A 23434-nucleotide genomic window follows, 5' to 3' on the forward strand; every position below is an offset into this window, starting at 1 on the left:
TCAATAACCAAAACCAAAACCAAAACCCAAGCCAAAGCCATAGAATTCTAGGTGATTTAACAATGGCAGTACTCTTCTTCTTTTTGCCATTTTGGCATTGATTTTATATTTATAATTGGGTCATTGTATGTTTGTCAAAGTGTCACGGTCCTAACGTGGATAATATGAATTTTATATCGTATATATATATGTTTCTCAACGAGTAGAGTTATAAGTTTTACATTGAAGAAAAATTCTTAACAAAGGGTCAGAGGAAGATGTTATGATTTAAAAAAAAATGTCATAAATTTCACATCAATTATGCATTAGAGTGATATTGAGTATATAATAATTTTCAGCACTTTCAAAGTGTGAGGTGAGACTGAAGTAGACCATACTTCATGAGATGGGTGCAAATAGAAGTCATGCAATCAGCGGGTCCAAAGCTTGGATTTCCTCAAAGAGAGAGAGAGATACATGTTTAAATTTGCTTTATAATTCCCCAGGGGTTTTTGTTTAGATGGAATTTTCTATACATTGAACTAGCTGCTGGATATATAAATATTTCACTTCACATGTCTTGTTTCAAGGGTCCATTTCCTCGAGTGTGAGTGCTCATAAAATGATTAACCCGTTCAAGCTTGGAGTAATGAAGATCATTCTCTTTACAAATTTGGGCAACTTCTTGGGCTGCCAATCTCTACTCCAACCCATCAGCCTATTCCTGCAATGGACATAGCTACGCATCGGCTGTCATAGCGAAGCCCAGATATCCAGCATCTCTCCTACAAGTGACCGAAGGTCACTTCTGCCGTGCACCATCAGATACAGGGTCGTAGTAAGTGTAGATTCTAAAGTTTCCGTCCGGTCCAAGTTGAAACACCGACAACGTGCTGTTATACTTTGCATCTCATTCCCACTAAATACCTTCTCTGCCTCTCATACCAGAAAAAACCACACTGCCTGAGGCAACCTGACTCCACCAGCCCACCACCGCGCCAGCCACCTGACTCCCCACCTGCAGCCCTCGCTTCCTATTTGGCTCTCACCTAGGCCCTGTCACCTCTGTCCCATCACCACCTCTGCGTCGTCATTAGTCATCAACTCTGCCCAGCACGCCAGCAGCCAACAGGTCAGTGTCGCTTCTCGCCCTCTCTCTCTGCTCAATACATTGACCAACGTGACAAATCAGAACAATGCGGTATATTACTCTTAAAACTGTATAAATACCTCGAAATTTATCCTATCCGTATCACCCATCTCTCTCTCTCCAAAAAATGCTTCCAAAAGGTGTTAGATTTAGTTTTAATTGGGTGGTGATCATTGGTGATTTTGAAGGGATTAGATAGATTCTAGCTTCACATTATTGGATCATTTGTTATTGGGAGCTAAAGACTGTTTTTCTCTTAAAGTGGTTTTTACTTTGCTTCTGCTAAGATTGTAGGAAGGGGATTTGCTGCATCAGTGGATGTTCTCTTTCTTGTTGCATGGGAAAGGAAAATGGACTAGGACTGAATTCAATCAAAGCCAGAGCGCGTGTTGGTTTCTTATGTAGGTGTTAGCATATATGGGTTCTAAATCAGTTGAGGACATGATAGGGGCCTCATACGAGGTCCATTTTTGTGGGTTTCATATGCATGGTTTGGAGTCAATGTAAAAGACTTTTATATCCCTGGACAGGTGTCATTACCACACCTGTTTAGATTTAAGACTCAATTTACTCAATCCGAGGATTTTTACTTGGCCAATTCCAGCGCTGAAATTGAGATTTGATACTTCGGCACCATGAAAGAAGATCAAAGCTCACTTCTTCTCAAATCCTCCTCTCTATTCCCTCCCCCCCAAGGTACTTCCTTTTTTTCCTTAAAACAAAAGACATTGTTTTCATTTCTTTTACTTAAATATGAGAATTTTGTTTTGTTTTGTTTTAGGAGTAAAGCTATCATATGGAACAGCAGGGTTCAGGGCAGATGCATCAATCCTTAAATCAGCAGTTTACAGAGTTGGAATATTGGCTGCTTTAAGGTCATTGAAAACTCAATCAGTGGTTGGAGTGATGATCACAGCTTCACATAATAAGGTTACTGACAATGGAGTCAAAATTGTTGACCCAAGTGGCGGGATGCTCTCTCAAGAATGGGAGCCTTTTGCTGATCAACTTGTCAATGCTCAAACTCCTGAAACTCTTCTCTCAGTGAGTAACTTTGTATGTTTTTGGATGTGGGTTTTATTTGTTATGTAGTTATTTTGTTGAAATTATTGATGAAACGGGGTGGGAATTGGTGCATTTTAATTTTTTTTTATGCCATCTTGGTTGATGGTTTTTGTTGGGTGTTTCATACTTGAGAAGCAATAATTTTTTTCCCCTGACGAGGATGCGAGTAGACCTTACCAATGTAATTAACCAAACAAGACCCTGCGGAAGAAGAAAACCAACTAACATAATCTAAAAATCCAGCATATAGCCCGAGAGAATCCAATTTCAAGTTAAAGCAAACCCTAGCAAGGTGGGACTTGGACTTAAGACCTAATGTTTCAGTGACCTCCCCTTTAACATTAAGATAAGGTCTCATTGACTAAAGAACAATCATTTTTGATGCTATATTTTATGTTTGTTTGAGGGGCCATAGTGAACTGAAGGTGTACTAGTTTTGTTTAAGCTCAAAAATTCAAAAAAAATTTATCTACTTCTTTTTCTTCTTCTAATTCTAGTGTTTATTGTCTATTTAAATAATGGAGAATTCTGAGGGAAATGAGTGCGAAGAGAGAATTTTAAATTTCTCCAGGATTTGTAATTGAGTATAGGAAGTGCATATTAGACTTATTATAGGATGTTGCTTAAAACAGATCATAAGAGAATGTGTGGAGAAGGAAAAAATCCCATTTGATGGAGTGCAATCGGCGGAGATATTGTTGGGAAGAGACACACGGCCTAGTGGGGAATCTCTCCTGGAAGCTGCAAAGCATGTGTGCCTTCTTTCAATCACTATTACTTTTGCCGAAACTTCGATAATTTTCTTTGTGATGGTAAATATATCTATGATTTGCTAATATTTAATCCATTTAATTGAAGGGTATAAGTTCAATTTTTGGAGCTATTGCACTTGACTTGGGGATTTTAACAACCCCACAGCTGCATTGGATGGTTCATGCTAGGAATAAAGGCATGAAAGCGACTGAACCTGCCTACTTTGAACAGATTTCGAGCTCATTCAGGTTAGTTAGAGGCTTAAATATCTTTTTAGCCATTTATATAATTTGAAATTATAATATTACACCATTCTTTAGGTGCTTGATAGACTTGATCCCAAATGGAACAAAGGTCAACAAGCTGGATAATAGAGTGGTGGTTGATGGGGCTGATGGTGTGGGTGGAGAGAAACTTTTAGTCTTGAAAAACATATTGACCGATTTAGTTAATGAGGTTCGTAATTCTGGTAAAGATGGAGGTTTACTAAATGATGGGGTTGGTGCTGATTATGTACAGAAAGAGAAGGTTGTTCCACGTGGATTTGGTTCCAATGATGTAGGAAAAAGGTGAGCTATCTCTTCATATTTTGGAGTAAATTAATCACAGTTGTTAACTGATTAGAAGCTTATTATTCTTGCATCTTTCTAAATTATTGATCAAGTATTAAAAGTGCATGTTTATTGCAACTCTGTTCTGGCAAGTACATTTGGTAAAAAAGATAACAACTAAACATGGAACAAATTTTAAGTCATATTCAGTTCTTTCAATAATTAGTTTGTGTGATATTTCATGTCATCATTATTGACACTTTTTCAATAGTTTGATAAGTGGCAAATTAGCACTGCTTAATGAAGTGATTACTTATTAGGCAATTGATCATTGGCTAAGTAGTATAAAGCTAGTTTGGCTGCTTGATACATAATGATTGTTGACAGTGCTTTCAGTGTGATCCTTGCTTTGGTACATGTTATGTATGTTAAAATCTGGTCATATTATGAAAGTTTTGTTTATGGTGGGGGGAGGAGAATAACTGCTTTTTATTATCAGGTGTGCAAGTTTGGATGGAGATGCTGATCGCCTTGTGTATTTTTCAGTTCCATCTAATAGTAGCAGCAAAATTGATCTTGTTGATGGGGACAAAATATTATCCTTGTTTGCTTTATTCATCAAAGAGCAGCTAAACATTCTGACCAGGGAGGGGAATAAAAAATCAAATAATAATTTTCAAGCTCATCTTGGTGTTGTACAGACAGCTTATGCAAACGGAGCATCAACCGATTACCTCAAGCAGTTGGGTTTAGAAGTCATTTTTACTCCAACAGGGGTGAAACACTTACATGAGAAAGCTGCTCAGTTTGATATTGGAATCTATTTTGAGGCCAATGGTCATGGCACTATCCTGTTCTCAGAATCTTTCTTATCTTGGTTAGAGGCTAGGAACAATGAGCTCGCTTTGGTGTCAGAAGGTTATTTCTGATGCAGTCTTTTTCCTTCTAAGAACGATGCATGATAGTTTATTGAGTAGTAGGACATTTTTTTGCAGGATCCGAACAGCAGAAAGCTGCTTTAAGACTACTATCAGTCAGTAAGTTGATCAACCAAGCTGTTGGAGATGCTTTGAGTTGCTTGCTCTTGGTTGAGGCAATTTTGCAACATATGGATTGGTCCATACATAAATGGAATGAACTTTACCAGGATCTACCTAGTCGACAGCTTAAGGTCAGTTTTCTTGATTACTCTTGGAGAAGAATAAAGAAAAAGTCTTTCTCATCTGTAGCAGGAACCTTATCTGCCTTCCTCACTAGTTTCATGTAAACTAGACTTTTGGAAGGTTTTAAATAAGGCTCTTTTACACCTTACACCTAGGAGACTTTCTAAATTGTTAATAGTTTTGTTTGGCATGCTTCTCTTGAAGTTGGTTGAAGAGGTAGATGCCATTTTATTTTTCCCATGCTAGGGAGAAAAGATGATCATGTCTGTGAAGATTGAAAATGCTGCATATAATCCTTGAGATTAGCAGTTTAGCTAAGTAATGGAGATAAAGACTGAGGTTTGACATGAATTTTCACCAAAACTAATAAAGTTTGGCTAGTGTATCATTCACTTAAATATCTTGGATTTATTGCATCAAAAGAAAAAAAAAAATCTTGGATACAGCTGATTTCTGCATGCTGGGTTCCCCTGATGTTATTTTTGTCTATAAACTTTTCTACAGTTTGCCTTCCGTTAGCAATGCTTGTGCTAATTAATGCTTCCATTGGTTGTGTCAGGTCAAAGTTGTTGACAGAACAGCTGTTGTCACAACAAATGCAGAAACTGTGGCTGTGACCCCCCCTGGAATTCAAGAAGCCATTGATGCTGAAACTGGTAGCTTTTTGTCATTTATCTTTTGCTAATGCTTGTTTTTCTGCTTATTCTCTGTGTCTTATTAGCTTTTTTTTTTGTTATATTATTCGATGAATGTCTTACCTAAGGGCATAATTTTCTCTTAAATTCTTTTCAGGCCACCTGTATATATAACTATTTCTTTTTTAATTTTTAAAAACAATGCAGCAAAGTACCCTAGAGGTCGGTGTTTCATACGACCATCAGGTACAGAGGATGTCGTTCGTGTATATGCAGAGGCATCCACACAAGAAGCTGCAGACAGCTTGGCCAACTCTGTTGCGAAACTTGTTGATCAGTTTCTAGGATCTGGCAGCTCTGCACGGTAGCTTCCCAATGGTTTTTCTTTTAATACAACAGAAGTCAGAAGATGTCAAACAGGCGGTTCTAATTTAACCAACTAAAGTTTCAGAGATGATTTACAACTGGAGATACAAATAGCTTCCGAGAATCTATCCTGGCTTTATAAACAGTAAAACTTATCATCTTATCGTAGAGGCATTGACATCAATGTAAGTTTTGTCTCTACTTGTAACAACTTGGATTTGGTTTAGTGGTTCTTACTATTCTAGTGCAGAGTCAATGTCCAATTTTTTTTTAAATTCCCCTTTCTATTCATCTTTGTTCCTTTATAGACTATAATAAAAAGCAGCAGGACTCCAAAGAGCAACAAAAACTTCCTCTTGTCAAATTCAGTTTATTGACTACAAATGAGATACTTATAGATTGAAGAAATGAAATGAAATGAAAATCAGAGTCCATGAATTCCTTATGTTCTTTTATAGGTGGACTCCAGATGGATAGATAAAGGAAAATAAAAACTTTATTACATGTAATCTGGAATACAAGTAGATTTTATCCAGATTACATTTAGATCTTACAGAAGATTTTGTAATGGTCAAACATAAGTATCATAAAATTATATTAAATCTTACAAAATTCCAAGAAACATGAACTCTTTCCATAAACACTTTGGGGTGATTCAAACATACAATTGTTTTATTATCAAACAGAAAAGTAAAAAAACAGGCAAATACAAGAGGGAAAAAGAGAGCTACAAGTGACAACTACAAAGTACAAACTTCATCTTCAGCATTTTACTTTGCTTGGCTCTTAAAATTCATCACTTCTTGGGTGCCCTGATGTAACCAACATGGGAAGAGTTTGAGGTTGCAGCCAGGGTTTTCAGCTCATTAGCAATCCAACATTTGGATGTTTCCCTGTGGTAAAAGTAGCCCAAACACTTGCAATCCGAGGTACATTTCCTCCCACAGTCACTCTCCTTCATGGGCCCTTGTCCTTCATTGTACTGGCTCATGAAATGGTTAACTCCATCAAGCTTGTAGTAGGTGAAATCATTAGGCCTACAAGAGGTCAGTTTCTGCGGCTGACAATTCTTGTTCCAACCCAATAATCCATTCGGTGATGGGCAAGCAACACATTGATTCTCCTCACAAAGCCCAAAGCTACCACACCTCTCAGGTAATTCACATTCTGTACCCCATATTGAGTCCCTAGAGAAGAGAGTGAATGTCTCTTCCCATGCTCTTGAATCAACCTTGTCAAAGTACGTAAAGACCCTAAGGTTTCCGTCCACCCCAAGTCGAAGAATCGACAACGTGCTGTTGTACTTCGGCCTAGTCAAAATGAGATTCCCGGTGCCGAAGGAGGAGTTAGCCACAGTGTAATCTAGCAAAACATCATAGGCAGAACCATCACTGGCAGAGTCTGGTTTAACATTTAGTGTCACAGACTGTAAAGTACCATCTTGGGTACTAGGCCAAACAGATGATTTGAAGTAGACGAGAGGCTTAGGGGAGTTCAGGCCCTTATACTGCAAAACCAATCCTTTGGGCTCTATCACCAAGCTGTAAGCGCCATCCACATTCTTCTGGGCAGAAGCCCGGCTCACAAGCTTGGTCGCGCCTCCTATCCCAAGAGATTGGCCCACCAAGAGGGTATCCGTTGGATGATCAAAACTTTGCCAAATGAACTTGCCCTTGGAGTCATGTAGCACCATGTTACCATTTGGCAACAGTTTGAAGCCTACCACACCTTTGTTGGCAGTGTTACTTTGCCAAGCAATCCGGCCATCTGCATCCGCCAACACAAGATTTCCGTCCGTCCCCAGAGAGAAGGTGGCGTTCTCGCGAACCGGGTTCCCCCGGTTGGCTTCCCAAACCCAACGGAATAGTGATTCCGAACGCGTGGTAGCCATGCGTAACGCAAGGGTGAAGGCATTAGGGGTGGTGTTATAAAAGGCAAGTTGGAATGGGGCGTTAGCTATACTTAAGACACGGTAATTTCCATCATATTCAACAACAAATGGCCCAAATTCACCTTGGTTGACAAACTTAAATGTTGCCGAGGGAGGAACAGCGGCCCTGGTATTAAAAGAAAAGAGCAACAAGATAGAGAAGGACAGCAATGACATGGTGAGAGAAGGGGAAAGAGACATTTTTGGATATTAAAATTAGTTAGCTGTGGCAACTTGTGGAGCTGCGGCTACCAGGCAGGTCTATATTTATAAGGAATCCTTCAAGGTACTTTGGGTATTAAAAATAGTTTGAAAACAAAAAATCTTTTCCTTCCACTAGACGATGTCTATCATGTCGGATCCACCATGTTTGACCTTATTACCATTAATAAAACAAAACAGGCAATGCGTGTCGAGAATGAGATTCCTATTTCTGCAAGTGCGGGAAATCTTCAGCGAGGTTCAGCCAACCTAGGCTGCTTTAATTGAATTACATTTACCCTGCAAAACAGCAACACCGACTGAAAATTTTTGCAAACAGTCAAAGCTAGAGGTCTGATATGATGATTGCATCGAATTGAATATTAGAGCAAATCCAAATGCAACTCAATACATTATCTGTAAACCGGTGGTCCATTTAATAAAGGTGGTGGCTGCCAAACTAATTAAAGTTTGTTTGACCAATATCTAGAATCTGGATTCTGGAATGGGCCTCGTGCTGTCATTTTCTGTCTCAGAAACAATTTACACTTGCCGATTTAATAATCGTGAAAAGAGAATCTGTGATTGCTAATATCCAAAGCAAAGTAGCAATCACAAATTCTCTCCAAGATAATAAATTAAGCCAAGGGTGAGACGCTAAGAAAAGTTTCTGCCAATTTGATTTGATTTGCTACACAGTTTACGTGCATGCAATCTGTTCAAACTGTTTCAAACATATATTTATCTATTTGAATGTCAAAATCATAAGAATTGTTATTATATCAAACAAACAAAGTTTAAAGAGTTAGCTTCACACCCTCAATTATCATTTGCGTGACAAGCAACCAACTTTGATCTCAGCCATTTTGGACTTTATTTAATTGAAAAACAAGGGAACAAGAATGAACCAGATACGACCGGGACAGCACTGACTTTCTGTCTTATCTGGTGGCTTTGGAAAGTCTATGGCATCACCTTAGCTGTGCTGCAATTATTTCTGGGCCAAGCCGAAGGTTAGCAAGCCACGCCTGCGCCACTGTACGGGCCACTGACATGTAAGTGCTATGGATAAACAAGATTAATACATAGTACCTTAAAGTGCTAATTAAAATATTTTTTTTACTTTTTTCCATATTTTAGAAAGCTTTGTTTCACATTGCAGTCTTGATGTCCTTGTACCGAGTACTGCTGAGGTCTTAGTTGCAAGCTTGGTTTTAAAATAATAAAAGGGCTCATGGCTTCTTCCAAAGTTAAAAGAGTCTTGAGATCAAATGTTAAGATTCCTTCCTACTTACCATAATCATAAGACAAATGCACTTGACTAGATCATCCAAAAATTCATAGGGATCATATCATCGCGTTTGTTAAGAATTCGATAACGTTATGACTGTGATTTTAAATTATTGAGAGTGATTAAGTCATTGTCTTGAAGTGATCTAATTTTTATATAAAATTATTAAGTAATAAAAATATTATGGTGGTTGATTAATTAGATTGTCGCAATGATCTTGAAAATGATATCAAATATTGCCTAAATAGTTGTGTTTTTGAAGTGTTTTTATTCTTAGTTAAGTTTGCGATAAAGAATTTTTTTAAAAATTTATTACATATTTAAAAGAAAGTCCCAAAGGGACTTCTTCATTTTGCTACATGTCAAGTTAAAGAGTGGACACATTTTTGTATACTTTTTATTTATATTTTAATATCATTTGTTGAGTCACGTTTTTGTTTCCAATGTTTGCCAGTCGGTTGATTGGGTTTTGGTCAAGGTTTTGAGCTGTCGATTGAAGTGAATTTGGAGAGAGTTTTAAGCTTTGGGTTTAGGCTTGAAAAAAAATATAAAGAGGGTTATGCATGTATTTATTGGTTTTTAGAGGGATTTTATCTGTTTACTCTATCTTTTAAGAATTCTTGATGAATCCATTAATTTTAAAAGGAATCTTCTCATCGTTTTATGAATCCAGCAATTATTGCTAAAATGCTTTCAGTATCTTTTTGAAATTATCCTTTCAAAAAGTATCTCTGTTCATGATTACAAAATAACAATATGTTACCGACACAATACGAGGGTAAAATGCTAGTTTATTTGAAAGAAGTGAATTTCAATTTAGAAGAAAGATGTAGGCACCTTTGAAATTCTATTGTTTTGGATTTGCTTTGTAATTTTACTTTGACAAAATTGAATAAAAAAAACTCATCACAAATAGACAAAAGGAGAAATTAAGTGCATAATCTTCTTACTTAAAGAGTAGAATTCAAATCCCTTTTATCTCAATTATAAAAAAGCAAAAAGGATAGATAGTTGTCAACTTGTTGACACTTTTGTCCCAATTTGATTTGGATAATGTTGGGAGCATTACTGCAAATTGCTTATGTCGCTTTCTTTCTCTTTGGTTTTTCGTTTTTTTTAAACTCAATCTAAAAAGTCATTTTCGAAAGAAAAAGGAGAAGACAAATACAAGGTAAAGGAATCCAAGGATAGGCCAACTTGATTTGGATAATGTTTGCTTATCATTTAGTCCAATAAGACTAAACATGGGGGACGTCTCTTTATTGAATATGCAGAGTATTGAATTTCTGAGCAGAAGTACAGCAAATTGAAGATGAAAATGGGACAGATTTTCAATGCAGTGGACCATATACACAGCTGCTGCAGCATATGCTTTCTGATTCCACACCATGGAATAAAGATATTTCCCTAGCTTCAGCACATATCTATGGTCCATTGCTCAAGATACACTTCCTAGATGTATAACATTACAGGGCGAGTGCTTAGACTTTAATTTTCTCTACCATGAGCTGATTCAGTAGTTTGAATCAAAGTTTTGGACAGAAGCTTCATGTCAATAAGGGACTATTGGTAAGATTCAAATTAAATCACTAACTTGTCCTTGAGATATCAACCAGGCAGAGCACATTGGAACTGATAATAACTTACAATGGCCGAAGTGCCACAGGACTTGACCAATTCACCATAACTAGCCAAACCTACTTATCTTGACTTTCAACACCAGATTAAGTTGTCTTTGAAAAGTATTTTTCCTTATCTGCACAATATATATGGACCAGTCCTAGTATCTGATCATCCACAGCAAGCTTACTCACTTAGGAAAGTTTGGGCAGTTATGGCTTCTCCAATATCTTCACTCTTCTTGCATTTCATTTTCCTTTCCCTCTTTGCCTTGGCTACTACTGCTCTAGCCAAAGTCCCTGCAAACCAAACCTTCAGGTTCGTCAATCAAGGTGAATTCGGAGATCGGATAATCGAGTACGACGCTAGCTACCGAGTAATCCGAAACGATGTTTACACTTTTCTTGCCATCCCTTTTCGCCTTTGTTTCTACAACACCACTCCCGATGCTTTCATTTTCGCCATCAGAGCTGGCTTTCCCAACGATGAAAGCCTAATGAGGTGGGTGTGGGACGCCAACCGCAACGATCCGGTTCGTGAAAACGCCACTCTTACCTTCGGCGAGGACGGGAATTTCGTTCTGGCGGATGCCGACGGTCGTGTAGTTTGGCAGACCAACACGGCTAACAAAGGGGTCACGGGCATTAAGTTACTAACAAATGGTAACTTAGTACTGTTTGATAAAAATGGCAAATTCGTATGGCAGAGTTTCGATTATCCAACAGATACTTTGTTGGTGGGTCAGTCTGTTAAAATCAACGGTCGGAACAAGCTCGTTTGCCGAACATCTGACATGGACGGCTCTGATGGACCCTATAGTATGATACTAGACCGTAACGGGTTCATCATGTATCTAAACAATTCAGGTCAGCTTCTTATTTACGGGGGTTGGCCTATAAAAGACTTTGGAGACATTGTGACATTTGATGCCGTGCCTGAAAATGATAACGCAACAGCTTACGAGTTAGTCCTAAGGACGACAACACTACAAGCTCATCAGGGTGGTTCTCTGCCAGGCAACGGGCGGCGGCGACTCCTCCAGGTCCGTCCGATAGGTGGTGGGGGTGAAAAATTCCTCAATAAACTGAACTACAATGCCACAAGTTCGTTTCTAAGACTTGGATCTGATGGAAACTTGAGAGCCTACACATACTATGACCCAGTGAGCTATTTAAAATGGGAAGAGAGCTTTGCTTTCTTCTCGAGTTACTTTGTTAGAGAATGTGCTTTGCCATCAAAATGTGGCTCATTCGGGTTATGTGACAAAAGGATGTGCGTGGCTTGTCCAAGTCCAAGAGGTCTTTTGGGATGGAGTGAAAGCTGTAAACCACCAAAGCTGGCCGCTTGTGGGAAAGGAGCTAAAGTTGAATACTACAAAATTGTAGGTGTGGAGCATTTTTTGAACCCATATTTGGACGATGGAGAAGGTCCAATGAAGGTTGAGCAGTGCAGAGACAAGTGTAGTAGAGATTGCAAATGTTTGGGGTTCATTTACAAGGAAGATACATTCAAGTGCTTGACTGCTCCTGTACTTGGGACTCTGATAAAAAATGTCAATACTACTTCTGTAGGATATATTAAGTACACAAGGTAGAATTCGTTTTGTAATTTTGTATGAAGTGTCTTGAGAAAAAATTAAGGTTGGGGTTTGATTTATATTGTGTAATAAAGCTCGATGAAGCATGATTTTCATGAGTACTTTCACTTGACTTTTATATATGTACTTAATTAAATTTACAGTACTTCTGTGAATTTATTCTGTAGTTCTAATTTTCTATATATAATTGTATAATGCACACATTACATATAAGTAAATGAGTTAATTAGAAGCCTCACCTCCTATAACTACACATCATTATCTATAAATTAATTGAAGTCCAATTCAAATAACTACACATCAGTAAATCCTACTTGCTTCAGTTTTGGTTCCATGATTCACTTTCTATCTTGGGCTTTTTTCTAAAAAAAGAACTCTTCAATAGTTTACCATCGTGGCCCATCTTTTTTGCAATAGCCTGATACCCAAATGCCTTGCCTCTGTTTATCAAATTTTGACCATGTAAGATAAAACATATGGGTGGCAATTGGGCTCATTTTGCTTTTCAGCAATTGGGCAATAGAAATATTTTCATTGGTCCCATGTATATTGATTTGGGTTTTATCCAATAGAATGTGTCAGGAAGACATGGAGACAGAAATATCAAAATATTGCTGAAAAAATTCCAAAAATAATTGTTTTTCTAGTGGGAATGAAATGTTGAGCATGAAGTTAATTCACCTATCTATATTCTACTTTTCATTAATGGACATTTAAAATACATATTTTGTTTAATTAATTTACTTAAATTATACAGTGAACAGAGAAACAAAAAAGAAAGTAACTTCTCAACTAAGAATAGTTGATAGGTTGAGCATCAATTTTTTCTGGTTCATGGCCAAGTTTGCCACTCCTCAATAATTTGAGCATCAATCTTGAGGTTCCAATATTGTTAACTTTGAACCAATCTCAAATCTCTCAAGGATTTTGGTTGATAAAGGTGGATTACCTTTTGCCCCAAGAATATTTTAACCTTCACTACCTGAGAGGAATAATTAACCTTTGATTATAGGTTTATTGGGAGAGGATGTTGACAATTTTCATTCTTTAAAAACTCTAACCCAAAGACCTTTTTAGATTAATTAATTATTACATGGTCAATAGCCAGCTTTGAGTCATCATTTCCATGGAATTATTTGGCTTAATTAGGTCCATCCTATGAAGGACTAGTTCCCACAGCTTTAACACAATGTAATAGTCATGGGTAGGTATTGATTCTCCTAGAGAAACCACAGTAAATTCTTTTCATATTTTTTCTTTTTAAAAGGATAGCTATTTTTATTCCTTCTATTATCATTCCAAAATCCCATTCAATCTTTTTGGTGATTGTGATTGATGATATATTCTTTCTTGTAAGCAATTAGTAGCATTCATTGCCTTTTGTGTGCATGCATCCCAAGGAAGATGAAACCCCCACAAAGCGTATGGGAATGGGAGTCAATACACTTTTGTCTTCTTCTTTTTTTCTTCCATTTTGGCTGTGCATCCACCTTTTCTCTCTCAATGTAGGCCTTAAGATGTTTTTTTGTCAAACCTCTAGATGCAAGAATTCATTAGCAGTCCTTCGTACGTTATGCCTTTCCCAAGCTGGAGTTTGCCTTTTTAAATACAAACAGTAAAATATATAATTCTTATGATTACGTTTCTCTATCTTTTCTATATGTATATAATTTTGTATACATAATCGTAATCATGTATTTTAGTTATATATATACGGGTAGAGATAAGACGGTGACGGGTGATGACTGCTGTCATCTTTTAATTTTTAATTATTATTATTATATATATAAAATTTTATATAATTATTTATATAATTATTTTTTAATTATTTTTAATGTAAAATTTTAAATTCATTATTATATATATATATTTAAGAAATAGACATTTCTTCGTTATTTTCTGGGCCCCGAACATATTCTTATGATTATTTGCAGTGGCAGAGCCTCCTTGTGGGATGGGGGGCCATCCCCCCCTAAACTGTTTTTAAAGTTTTTTTTTTTTAATTTATATTTATATTTTATTTATTCATATGTTTTAAATCTCTATAGATTTTTTTTACAAATTTTTACGAATCATCAATCATATTTTTTCTTTCTTTTTATTATGTTATATGTGAATTCTATATTCTACTTGTCTTGTTCTTTTTTTCTCTATTATATGGATTTTATTTTCTATGATCTTAGTCTTTAAAAATAAATAAATTATTATGAAATTCTCAAATATATGTTTCACTGTTATACTGTTGTTTAAAATTTCATCAATATATCACTTTTTATTCAAAATAATCAATGCATTTTAGCATGTATGTTGTAAACTTTAAGTAACAAGGATATACATACAAATTGATAGAATGAAATAATTATATTTCTTTCAATACAATTTTATTTATTATATTTATTTTTAATGGCTCTCAAAATAATTTTTTATTCTTCAAATTGTTTGATAAAATTAGAGTCATTATGGTTAGCATATTGACAGTTAAGCCCAACAATAAATTCTAAAGTAATATGTTAAAATTTACAAAAAAAAAAAGTGAGTATGCTAATTCAAAGTTATTAAGTTTTAATATAAATCTAAGTCTATCATAACACATTATATCTTAACAGTCCAACTTAATAGCTTATAATAACATATTATATCTCAATAGTTCAATCCAGTAACCCAATATGTTAATTAGCAATTTAAAAAGCAAATAGAAAATAAAAGGAAAGCTAGAGCACACAAAGTAAAGAGGAAATTCATTAGAGCTTGAAAAATTATTTTCTCTCTCACTCTTGCGTGCAAAGAGTGAGAAAAACTCCTTTTATAATTATATTCAGTCATATATATAAATGACACCATCATTATTATTAATGTGTATTTTTTTTATGTTTAATGTCTTTTAAATATTATTTAATTTTTTGGATGAGTGATAATTGAATTATATATAAAGTTCTTTTTAACTGTTTAATGTCCCTTTCTAGTTAGCCCTTCCTTTGAAAATGCTCTAGCTTCGTCCCTGATTATTTGCTTTTGAGGTAAGACAAGATGCTTGTCAAGGCTAGTTAGCATCTTCATCCTAATTATTTGCTTTTGAGGAAGACAAGATGCTCATCAAGGCTTGTTAGCATCTTCATCCGTGCACAATATTTTTGTGCTGCTTTGTTTCATTTCAGTTTGGTCCATTTCCTAGATTTCCTTTCATCTACTACTACATAATAGCATAGGTCTTGCTTTTTTGGTATACATATGGAAATTAGTTGATCATGTATTTGCAATTCTAAAATAATAGAGAAAAATGTTAGAGATTGATTGGTGAAATTGAAACGACTTTTGTTCTTTTACTGGTAAGTTATAGGTCCCTAACTTCACAAGGAAGAAGCTCAATCCTAGCTTACTCATGGATACCTTTTCTGATTGTCACAGACAACAAAGATTATGCTTTTCAAATCTTACCAAAATTTGACAATAACAATAAAAAAAATTGAAAATTAAAAAGAAGTGTTGATTGGTAAAGACATAGAATAGCTCTGTCACTTATTAATTAGCTGAAGTAGCTAACTATGACTCAATTTAACTTTGCCATTTAGATTTATAAGAAAATTGAGTGAGTTATTCAAAAGTTTTACATGCCTCTCCATAAACATAAAATTATGTTTATGGTGTGAGTTGTTTGTAAATTTATAAACGGTACCGTATGTCTTGTTGTTGGTTCTTCAGTCGGATGTTTATTATATGATATAAATCTAGTTTTTAAATGTGTTTATATCGACAGAACTTTAGTGAGTCTTCGTACGTATGATCTGTTTTGACTACATTTTTTACTTTAGACATCGAAAATTAAATACTCTCTAGGTAGAAAGAATCATCTTTCCTTCTATGAAAGGGGAAATTAGGCAGGGGGTTCAATTAATTGCGTTTTTAGTCTAATCAAGATCGCCTAGTTGATTAACATAGTTGCATTTTTTTAATTAAAGATAAAACTTTTTGAATTCGGAATTTCAAATCGATTTGAAGTTAATGAGAAATACATCATATAGGTTCCAAATTAAAGACTAAAGATTGAACACGCACCTGTCACAATCCTCAAGCACGAAGCTAGGAGACATTTCACGTGCATATCCCTTTGGAGTCTCGACGACAAGACTGATGATAAACCCTGGTGGTTGTGGCTTTTACTCCGTATGTAAATTGGCTAATTAAATCCGAAAATAATTAATTTATAAATTAAAATCATATCCTAGTCAAATTTCTTACAAAAATATGACACTTAACGTATACGCAAGTATAAATTGCATATCTAATATCTAAATCTCATTTTAAATTAGCGAGATCCATTCATTTGTACGGTTAATTTGATCAATATGATGTCGTATGTATTATTATGAAATATACATTTCATAACATTTAAATCGTATAAACAAAAAGTCTTATCTTAAATTAGTGAGATCCACGTCTTTATGATGTACTTATCTCGCGATTAGGTATTAAATTTTAACATTTAAAATGCTGGATGCCATTTTGAGAAAGAAACTTCTATGACTACTATTAAGCTACCTTGCTGATGAAACCAATGGTAGAAATTTGTCAAAGTTAATTACTATTTCATAGTACCAACTTGGTGAATCTTTCCAGGCTTGAATGCTGACACCACTAAGAAAACAATTATGCCCATCAAAATTGTGCCTAAAGATACTCATTTTTTTGCATTCATTCCTTAGTAATTTCTTGGTAGAGATAGAATACAAAAATTATCAACAAATGAGTTTTTCGTGGATATTTAATTTTTCTTAACGCCGTGCCGTATTTAATTAAGAGTAATAAAAACAAACAATTGCCGCATTTCATTACTTTCATGTAAGAAGAGAAAACATGATTTTCAACGTCTTTAAAACGTGTAGATTAGGCATTCAAATCTTCCATTTCATTGGTGCGATGTACTTATGCTTGGATGTATTACTTAATGAAAATTTGATGTTGGAATCAATCCCCCTCTCTGTTTTTTGGTTCTGACTGAACCTTGACTGTGATGAAGAGGGCGTTGGGTTAGAATAAAACGAGCCCAGGAGGAGGAAGGAATTATTTGAGCAATTGGGCTTTGCGTTTAATAGAATGAAAGCCGGTTACTGCATGCATGCATTCGAGGGGAAAATGACAAGTTACTAGAATTCTTGAGGAGGGAAATCTGATGTACAAGAGCTTGTATGCATGTTTCTGATAAAAAGTCCAAATGTCAATTAGAAAGAATAAAGGAAACCCACAAGGGAAACAACAAAAACATCACTAACAACTTGGTACAAAATTTTTAATTTGATATATTATTTTAGAATCATATTGCATTAACAGCAGTGGGGGGAGGTAGGTGCTAGATATAGTGATGGTAGTGACTTCCATATTCAGGAAAAATTGTTACAGATACAGGCCAATTCCCACAACACCAGGAAAGCCTCCGTTGCTGCCTCGAAACGTGGCGGCTGCTTAATTTTTCCATTGCAGCTGTGAAGCATTGTCATTGGGCATTCATGGTCTTTGTGTTCAATCAAGCTGTGACTTGATCACTGTTCATTATAATAAACAGAAAATCTTTGAGGGTCAACCAGCTCATCCATAATACTGTATTTGGCTGCCCCATGAGCTATAAGAGTCAAAATCAAACTGTTGAAATCTAGGAGGGTGAAATTGAGTTTTCTAAGCTGTATTCATCACTGTTCTGTTATCTGTATCCTTGTAAAAGTGCTTTAAAAGGGGTTGGTAAAAGGGATAAAAAATGAAATATAAAAAATTAATGAAACAGTGCTGAAAATAACCTAGACCGAGTCCTAGAATAACAAAAGGTTGCCAATTCCAAATACAACCGGGAAAAGATTATTAATTTAATTCGTAATTTATAGATCAAATCCAAAAGGCAAGAATATATAGACGTATATAAATAATGATAAGGTAATATTAAATAATTTGTACAACACATGAAAAAAAGTGGATGTCTTATATAAATTATTTTAATTCTATCCATGACATAGAAGGAGACGACCATGACCTTCCACCCCAAAATCCACTCCAAATACTGCTAACAAGGTATCAGCAGTTAATAGTTTGAGGAGCTGAATATGTGATTAATTAAGTATCATTCCTTAGCCGTTTGAAGTAATTATTTTAAAAGGTTTTCAGGTAATAATAAGCAAAAAAATATTGGGTTTGATTTCCATCAACATAAAAGTTGGACGGTAGAGGAGAATATGACTAATGGCATCCTTCTCATCTTATGTAAATCCTATTGTAAAAGATTATAGATTCTATGCTGTCGATTTTTGTAGCCCAAATTGGCAAATTCTAATTAATCAACTCACTCTAACTCGGGTTTAATTCATTGGGGGGAGCTGGTCAGAATTTTTAAACCGTAGTGCTAATTACGCTAATGTACTCGATAATGATTGCTTGGATGATGGAAGCATAATTATAAATATATAGAAAAAAGTATAGTTAATGCTAATAGTACAATTAAAGGAAGAAAATAATGTGATAGGAAGAAAAAGAAGAGCTAAAGCACTTTCATAGGACCCATAGCTTGTCCCCTCATTAGCCCCATGATGTGATCTTCATTTTCCTTCACTTCTGAAATTTTTTTTTCCTGCTTCCTCTTCCATTCCACCCTTTCTTCCCAAGATTCTTTCCTTAATTATCTGTCTCGGACAATACTAGAGGAAAAAAACAACCCTTCATGAGACAATGATGTCAATCAACAAAGGAAAAGAAATAGCAGAAGGGTCTTCAAGATCCACTGCTGCTGCTGTTGCTGCTGCTGCTGCTGCTGCTGATCAGCAAAATCCACCTCCGCTAAGCCGGTATGAGTCACAGAAGAGAAGGGACTGGAACACTTTTGGTCAGTACTTGAGAAACCAAAGGCCCCCGGTTGCTCTTTCTCAGTGTAACGCCAACCATGTGCTCGAGTTCCTTCGTTACCTTGATCAATTTGGCAAGACTAAGGTGCACTTACAAGGTTGCGTGTTCTTCGGGCAACCTGAACCACCAGGGCCATGTACATGCCCTCTTAGACAAGCTTGGGGTAGCCTCGATGCTCTCATCGGCCGACTTAGAGCTGCTTATGAAGAGAATGGCGGCTTGCCTGAGACCAACCCTTTCGCAAGTGGTGCTATACGCATTTACCTTCGCGAAGTGAGGGACTCCCAAGCTAAAGCTCGGGGAATTCCCTATAAGAAGAAAAAGAAGAAGAGAAATCCATTGAAGTCTAATGAAGATAGCTCAAGTTTCACTATTCAGCAATCTTGATTTCTCTTCTCTATGGTTTTCCCTATAAAGTGGTAATTAAATTTTTTTTTCCCTTCTGCACAGTCATCTCAGAGTTAGATTGGTTAGCAGTTAAAGATCTGGTGATAGCATAAAACTTTGACTTCATGAATGAAATACAGGAAACAATTGAAAAGCTTTACTGCAATCAATAGATTAAATAAGCTTTTGTCAGCAGATTACTTTAGTTAAGCTGAAAAATACTTTAGAATGTCTGAGGAAGAAAAGTATTAAAAGGAAAGAAGAACAATTTTTTTCTCTCAAACTAAAGCCTGAATACAATATTCATGACATTTAGGCCACACAGTTCTCCCTTCATAATAAACCCTAGAGCCAAGGCCTTTCAAAACCCTAATTTGTATAGTAGTTTACTTTAAGAACGACATGACACAATAACAGTACTTTGTAACTTTACCTTAATATCAGTAACAAACATTAATTGCTATGGTGATAATGAAAAGCTCTTCCTTCCCTCTCTCCCTCTCCTTCACCTCCCTTAATTTTTTTTTCTTCTGATCTCTTTCTTTCTCCCTCTAACTCTCTCTCTCTCTCACATGCAAAAATCTCAGTAGTTTTATGGTTTCCAAATTTAATAATTCCCATTTCAAGCTTCCTTTTTCTCTAGTCCTAGCTCTTGTAGGATTCTGCACTATCTTGTGCCCGCCATGAATGGCCACAACACTTAGATATAATAATATATGAATAAAAATATATATTATGTCCTTTTCATAATCTTAAGAAAAATTCATGATTGAAGATCTCAGGACAGTAGGATAAACCCAAATGCTTATTCATTGTCTTTGTTTTTTGCTGCAGATAACATAGGCTATCACTAATATCCTACACGCCATAATATTAAATCTCATTGTGCAGCTTTAATTCTCTTGGTCTTTATAGATTTATAATACCCTTTATTTTTCTTTTATCTGTTAATTAACTTGCCATTATATGAATGTCCTTTTCTCTTTTGTATAATTCTATATGCAATTGACCTTTGTTGCTTGAATCAGATTTTCTTTTGTCTGCATCAGAAAAGTGCTAATTGTTTCCCTATTATATTAACCCACAAATGCTTTGCAGCTAATATTAGTGTCAAGCAATGTGACAAAAAACTCTGCAAAAGCATCATAATTATGCCACATCTATGATGTGGAATTCCCAAATTTATTAACAAAACCATATCTTTTCAAATAGCTATAATACCCCAAACTCAAAGCATATTATTCTTAATGATTCTTACATTCCATTTGTCTTATTTCAGGTCCTACAATAAAATTCCAAGTTTGATCAGTTTGCTGCTACATGTCAAAGCTCCATCTTACTAGAATTCGCAATCATTTCCTCCTTGGGTCAAGATTTGGTCATTTAGATAAGTAGAGCACTGTGTTTATTGTTTTAAATGAGAATCAAAGCGGGAAATGGGGCAAGATATATGAAAAAAAAAAAAAAACTGGAGTTGAAGAGGGTAAGTTGCTTTTTTCTTCTTTTTGTTTTATATTTCCTCTCCATTTCAAGTCAGTTAGTATTCTGTCAATTAATGCAGTCACGTTTGTCCCAGGAAACTATTCTCCAGGTATATGTATATTGGTGCAAATACTATTATAATGTTGTACTTCAACTGTTCCAATTTTTTTTTTTATGATTTTGGATAAAAAGGTTAGCATGTTACTGCTATGTTATCTTCTTCAACATTTAGTACTAGGAGGATATTACCTTTAAATTATTAGAAGAAAATTGATTGAGTGGTTGGCTTTCTAGGACATGTCACATAGAATAATCTAAGTCTAGATTTCTAAAAGGTACAAAAAGATATAGATTCTGTATGTGCAAATATCTATGCATGTCTGTGCAAATATCTACGCATGTTTGTACCCCCATGGTTATAAAGGACGAAATTTTTTCTAGAGTTTTTAGTTGCACTATCATTGTTATATTTGAATATGAGCTATTAGGCATGTTACATGACTTTGTGTTTTAAAAATTAGGAATAATGGCAGTCAAATAAGATTATTGGAGACCTTTTATTATTTGTTTATCTTTTCCTAAGTTATAGTTCCCAGTGGTATCCCCCACTTATAGAATATCTTGTCCCACATCTTCATAATGTGTTCTCTTTGATTTTCATGGTACATCATTGGATTCCTCTTCAAGGTTAATAAATAATTACATTAGCTAGTAATTACTGTGATTAAGCTTCCCTTCCACTCAATGGTTAAGTTCTCCTTCCACCATTTTCATACCCATCTAGCTTAATTTGGATTATCCTGGACAACTCTTGTCATCTGCAAATCTTGTTTCCACTGGAAAACGGGCAATTTTTTCTGATATATCAAACAAAAACCTTGCAGCCTACTTGCAAAAACCTTATTCCTAAGCTTACTTAATGTAGTTATTGTTATAAATATACCCCTCTTTAGCAGGGCAAGATCCAAGGTTGGAACTCTCCCTCCCACTTGAACTTTCTCATCAAAAAGCCTTTTAGCTTCAGTTATCTATCTCAAAATTTCTATCAATGGGTAGAGAGTATTACATTTAACATATTATTCATTTTTCCCTTTGTCCAAAACTTAAACTTGCCCATATTGCCAGATGGATTTGAGAACCCATACACTTCATACAAGACATATTTGGCCCTATTGTTGTACTCAAAGCAACAAATTAACATCTATGGTTCTTTATATCTGCCATTTTCTATCTTTCTGCATTCATGATGAAGATGAGCTTTGCCTCTCATTCCTGCTCTTAAATCTAGGATTGCCAACTTCAAAGAATTTCCTCTTCTAGTTTAATTTTTTAGGAAAAAAAATTGACAGGAAACACATAATAAAACCTAGGTTGAGCCCTAGATTGATCATAATTGTAGTATTTATTACAATTCCTTTGAATTTTATAGGACCATAAAATATTGCATGAGGAGTGAGTTGGGAAAGTGACAGATTATTTAGGGTCATAATAATTATAATGCATTCTATACTTTAATTCAGAAGTGAAAAAAATCAAAGCTATGAACATTAGTCAAACTAGTAAATCCTCTAGGAACTATAAGAAAATAAAATGACCCCTTAAGTACAAACTAAAATTTGAATTGTTATGATGAATAGAAGTATATAGAGATAGTCTAATGATTAAGATTAGTCCTTGTTTTTTTGTCTTAAACACCTAGATCAGAATAATTCCAAAATTTATAATACTTGGTTTAGAATTAATTATAGAGAACACTATGGCCCCATTTTCTTTGCTTTCAATGAAAACAAAATATTAATCATTAATTGCAAAGAAAAAAAAAAGAAAACATAAAGAGAAAATAAAGAAAAAGATATTTATCTCTTTGTAAGGTAGACCTTATGGCATGCATGCATCACAGAATTGAACGTGAGTGAATCAAATAAAATTCTAAAATATACACATATTAGAATTGGGATGACAAGGAAACTTCAAAAAAAATAAATAAAGTGGGACAATGAGAATATAATGTACAATCATCAAAGCAGAAAAAGGAAGGGGAAAAAAAGGAAGGCAAAGTAAGATTCTTGAAGTGAAAACTAAAGAGAAAAAACAAGTCAATAAAAGGTTCAATAAGGTTGTTGAAAATTATTCACAAAGTTTAGGCAGAATTGCAATAACCTAATACAACTTGAAAGCGATTTCCTTGTAACCAGGAGAGTCTGATGCCTTGAGGGGCCATGGAATAATGGTGCACAAAATCCTAAGTTTGAAATAGGTGACTAGGCCACATAGATTTGTCCCATTTCCTTTGAAAACTAAGACCAATTTCCATGTCATTGTCTATCTTCTGCAGCTTAAGAAACAATGACAATTTCAGCCTTCTCTTCACAAATACTGTTGCTT

General features: G+C 35.2%; 4 protein-coding genes across 5 annotated transcripts; 3 read left to right on the top strand and 1 right to left on the bottom strand.

The window, feature by feature from the left end:
- Positions 1–799: 799 nt before the first annotated feature.
- DRT101 (phosphoglucosamine mutase-like protein) lies at positions 800–5937 on the top strand. 2 transcript variants are annotated; one of them, XM_018124696.2, is made up of 10 exons: positions 800–1111; positions 1711–1825; positions 1911–2173; positions 2827–2946; positions 3053–3195; positions 3268–3516; positions 3998–4416; positions 4494–4669; positions 5221–5317; positions 5504–5937. In XM_018124696.2, the coding sequence occupies exons 2-10, from the start codon at positions 1765–1767 to the stop codon at positions 5662–5664; spliced, it is 1689 nt and encodes a 562-aa protein (XP_017980185.2). In that variant the 5' UTR covers positions 800–1111; positions 1711–1764; the 3' UTR covers positions 5665–5937. The 2 variants fall into 2 exon arrangements, with proteins under 2 accessions (XP_017980185.2, XP_088664276.1); XM_088808150.1 differs by having other exon boundaries at positions 1734–1825.
- Positions 5938–6274: 337 nt separating this feature from the next.
- On the bottom strand, positions 6275–7832 carry LOC18594178 (epidermis-specific secreted glycoprotein EP1-like). The gene has a single exon (XM_007021671.3). The coding sequence runs from the start codon at positions 7791–7793 to the stop codon at positions 6459–6461; it is 1335 nt and encodes a 444-aa protein (XP_007021733.3). The 5' UTR covers positions 7794–7832; the 3' UTR covers positions 6275–6458.
- Positions 7833–10871: 3039 nt separating this feature from the next.
- On the top strand, positions 10872–12402 carry LOC18594179 (EP1-like glycoprotein 2). The gene has a single exon (XM_018124698.2). It carries the CDS (start codon positions 10919–10921, stop codon positions 12296–12298), a length of 1380 nt encoding a protein of 459 aa, XP_017980187.1. The 5' UTR covers positions 10872–10918; the 3' UTR covers positions 12299–12402.
- A 6466-nt stretch (positions 12403–18868) lies between these two features.
- LOC18594180 (protein LIGHT-DEPENDENT SHORT HYPOCOTYLS 7) lies at positions 18869–21212 on the top strand. Its single transcript, XM_018124699.2, has 2 exons — positions 18869–19599; positions 20847–21212. The coding sequence occupies exon 1, from the start codon at positions 19007–19009 to the stop codon at positions 19565–19567; it is 561 nt and encodes a 186-aa protein (XP_017980188.1). The 5' UTR covers positions 18869–19006; the 3' UTR covers positions 19568–19599; positions 20847–21212.
- The last annotated feature ends 2222 nt before the right edge of the window (positions 21213–23434 follow it).

Source organism: Theobroma cacao, chromosome 7 (assembly GCF_053813885.1).
Source record: "Theobroma cacao isolate CCN51 chromosome 7, ASM5381388v1, whole genome shotgun sequence".
Taxonomy (NCBI): Eukaryota; Viridiplantae; Streptophyta; class Magnoliopsida; order Malvales; family Malvaceae; genus Theobroma; species Theobroma cacao.

Excerpts from the sequence above, each read along its gene's own strand:
- LOC18594180 (XM_018124699.2), top strand. The coding sequence starts at position 19,007 with ATGATGTCAATCAACAAAGGAAAAGAAATAGCAGAAGGGTCTTCAAGA.
- LOC18594178 (XM_007021671.3), bottom strand. The coding sequence starts at position 7,793 with ATGTCTCTTTCCCCTTCTCTCACCATGTCATTGCTGTCCTTCTCTATC.
- DRT101 (XM_018124696.2), top strand. The coding sequence starts at position 1,765 with ATGAAAGAAGATCAAAGCTCACTTCTTCTCAAATCCTCCTCTCTATTC. Across the intron at positions 3,517-3,997 it reads TCCAATGATGTAGGAAAAAG|GTGTGCAAGTTTGGATGGAG; the intron begins GTGAGCTATCTC and ends TTTTATTATCAG. Across the intron at positions 5,318-5,503 it reads AGCCATTGATGCTGAAACTG|CAAAGTACCCTAGAGGTCGG; the intron begins GTAGCTTTTTGT and ends AAAACAATGCAG.
- LOC18594179 (XM_018124698.2), top strand. The coding sequence starts at position 10,919 with ATGGCTTCTCCAATATCTTCACTCTTCTTGCATTTCATTTTCCTTTCC.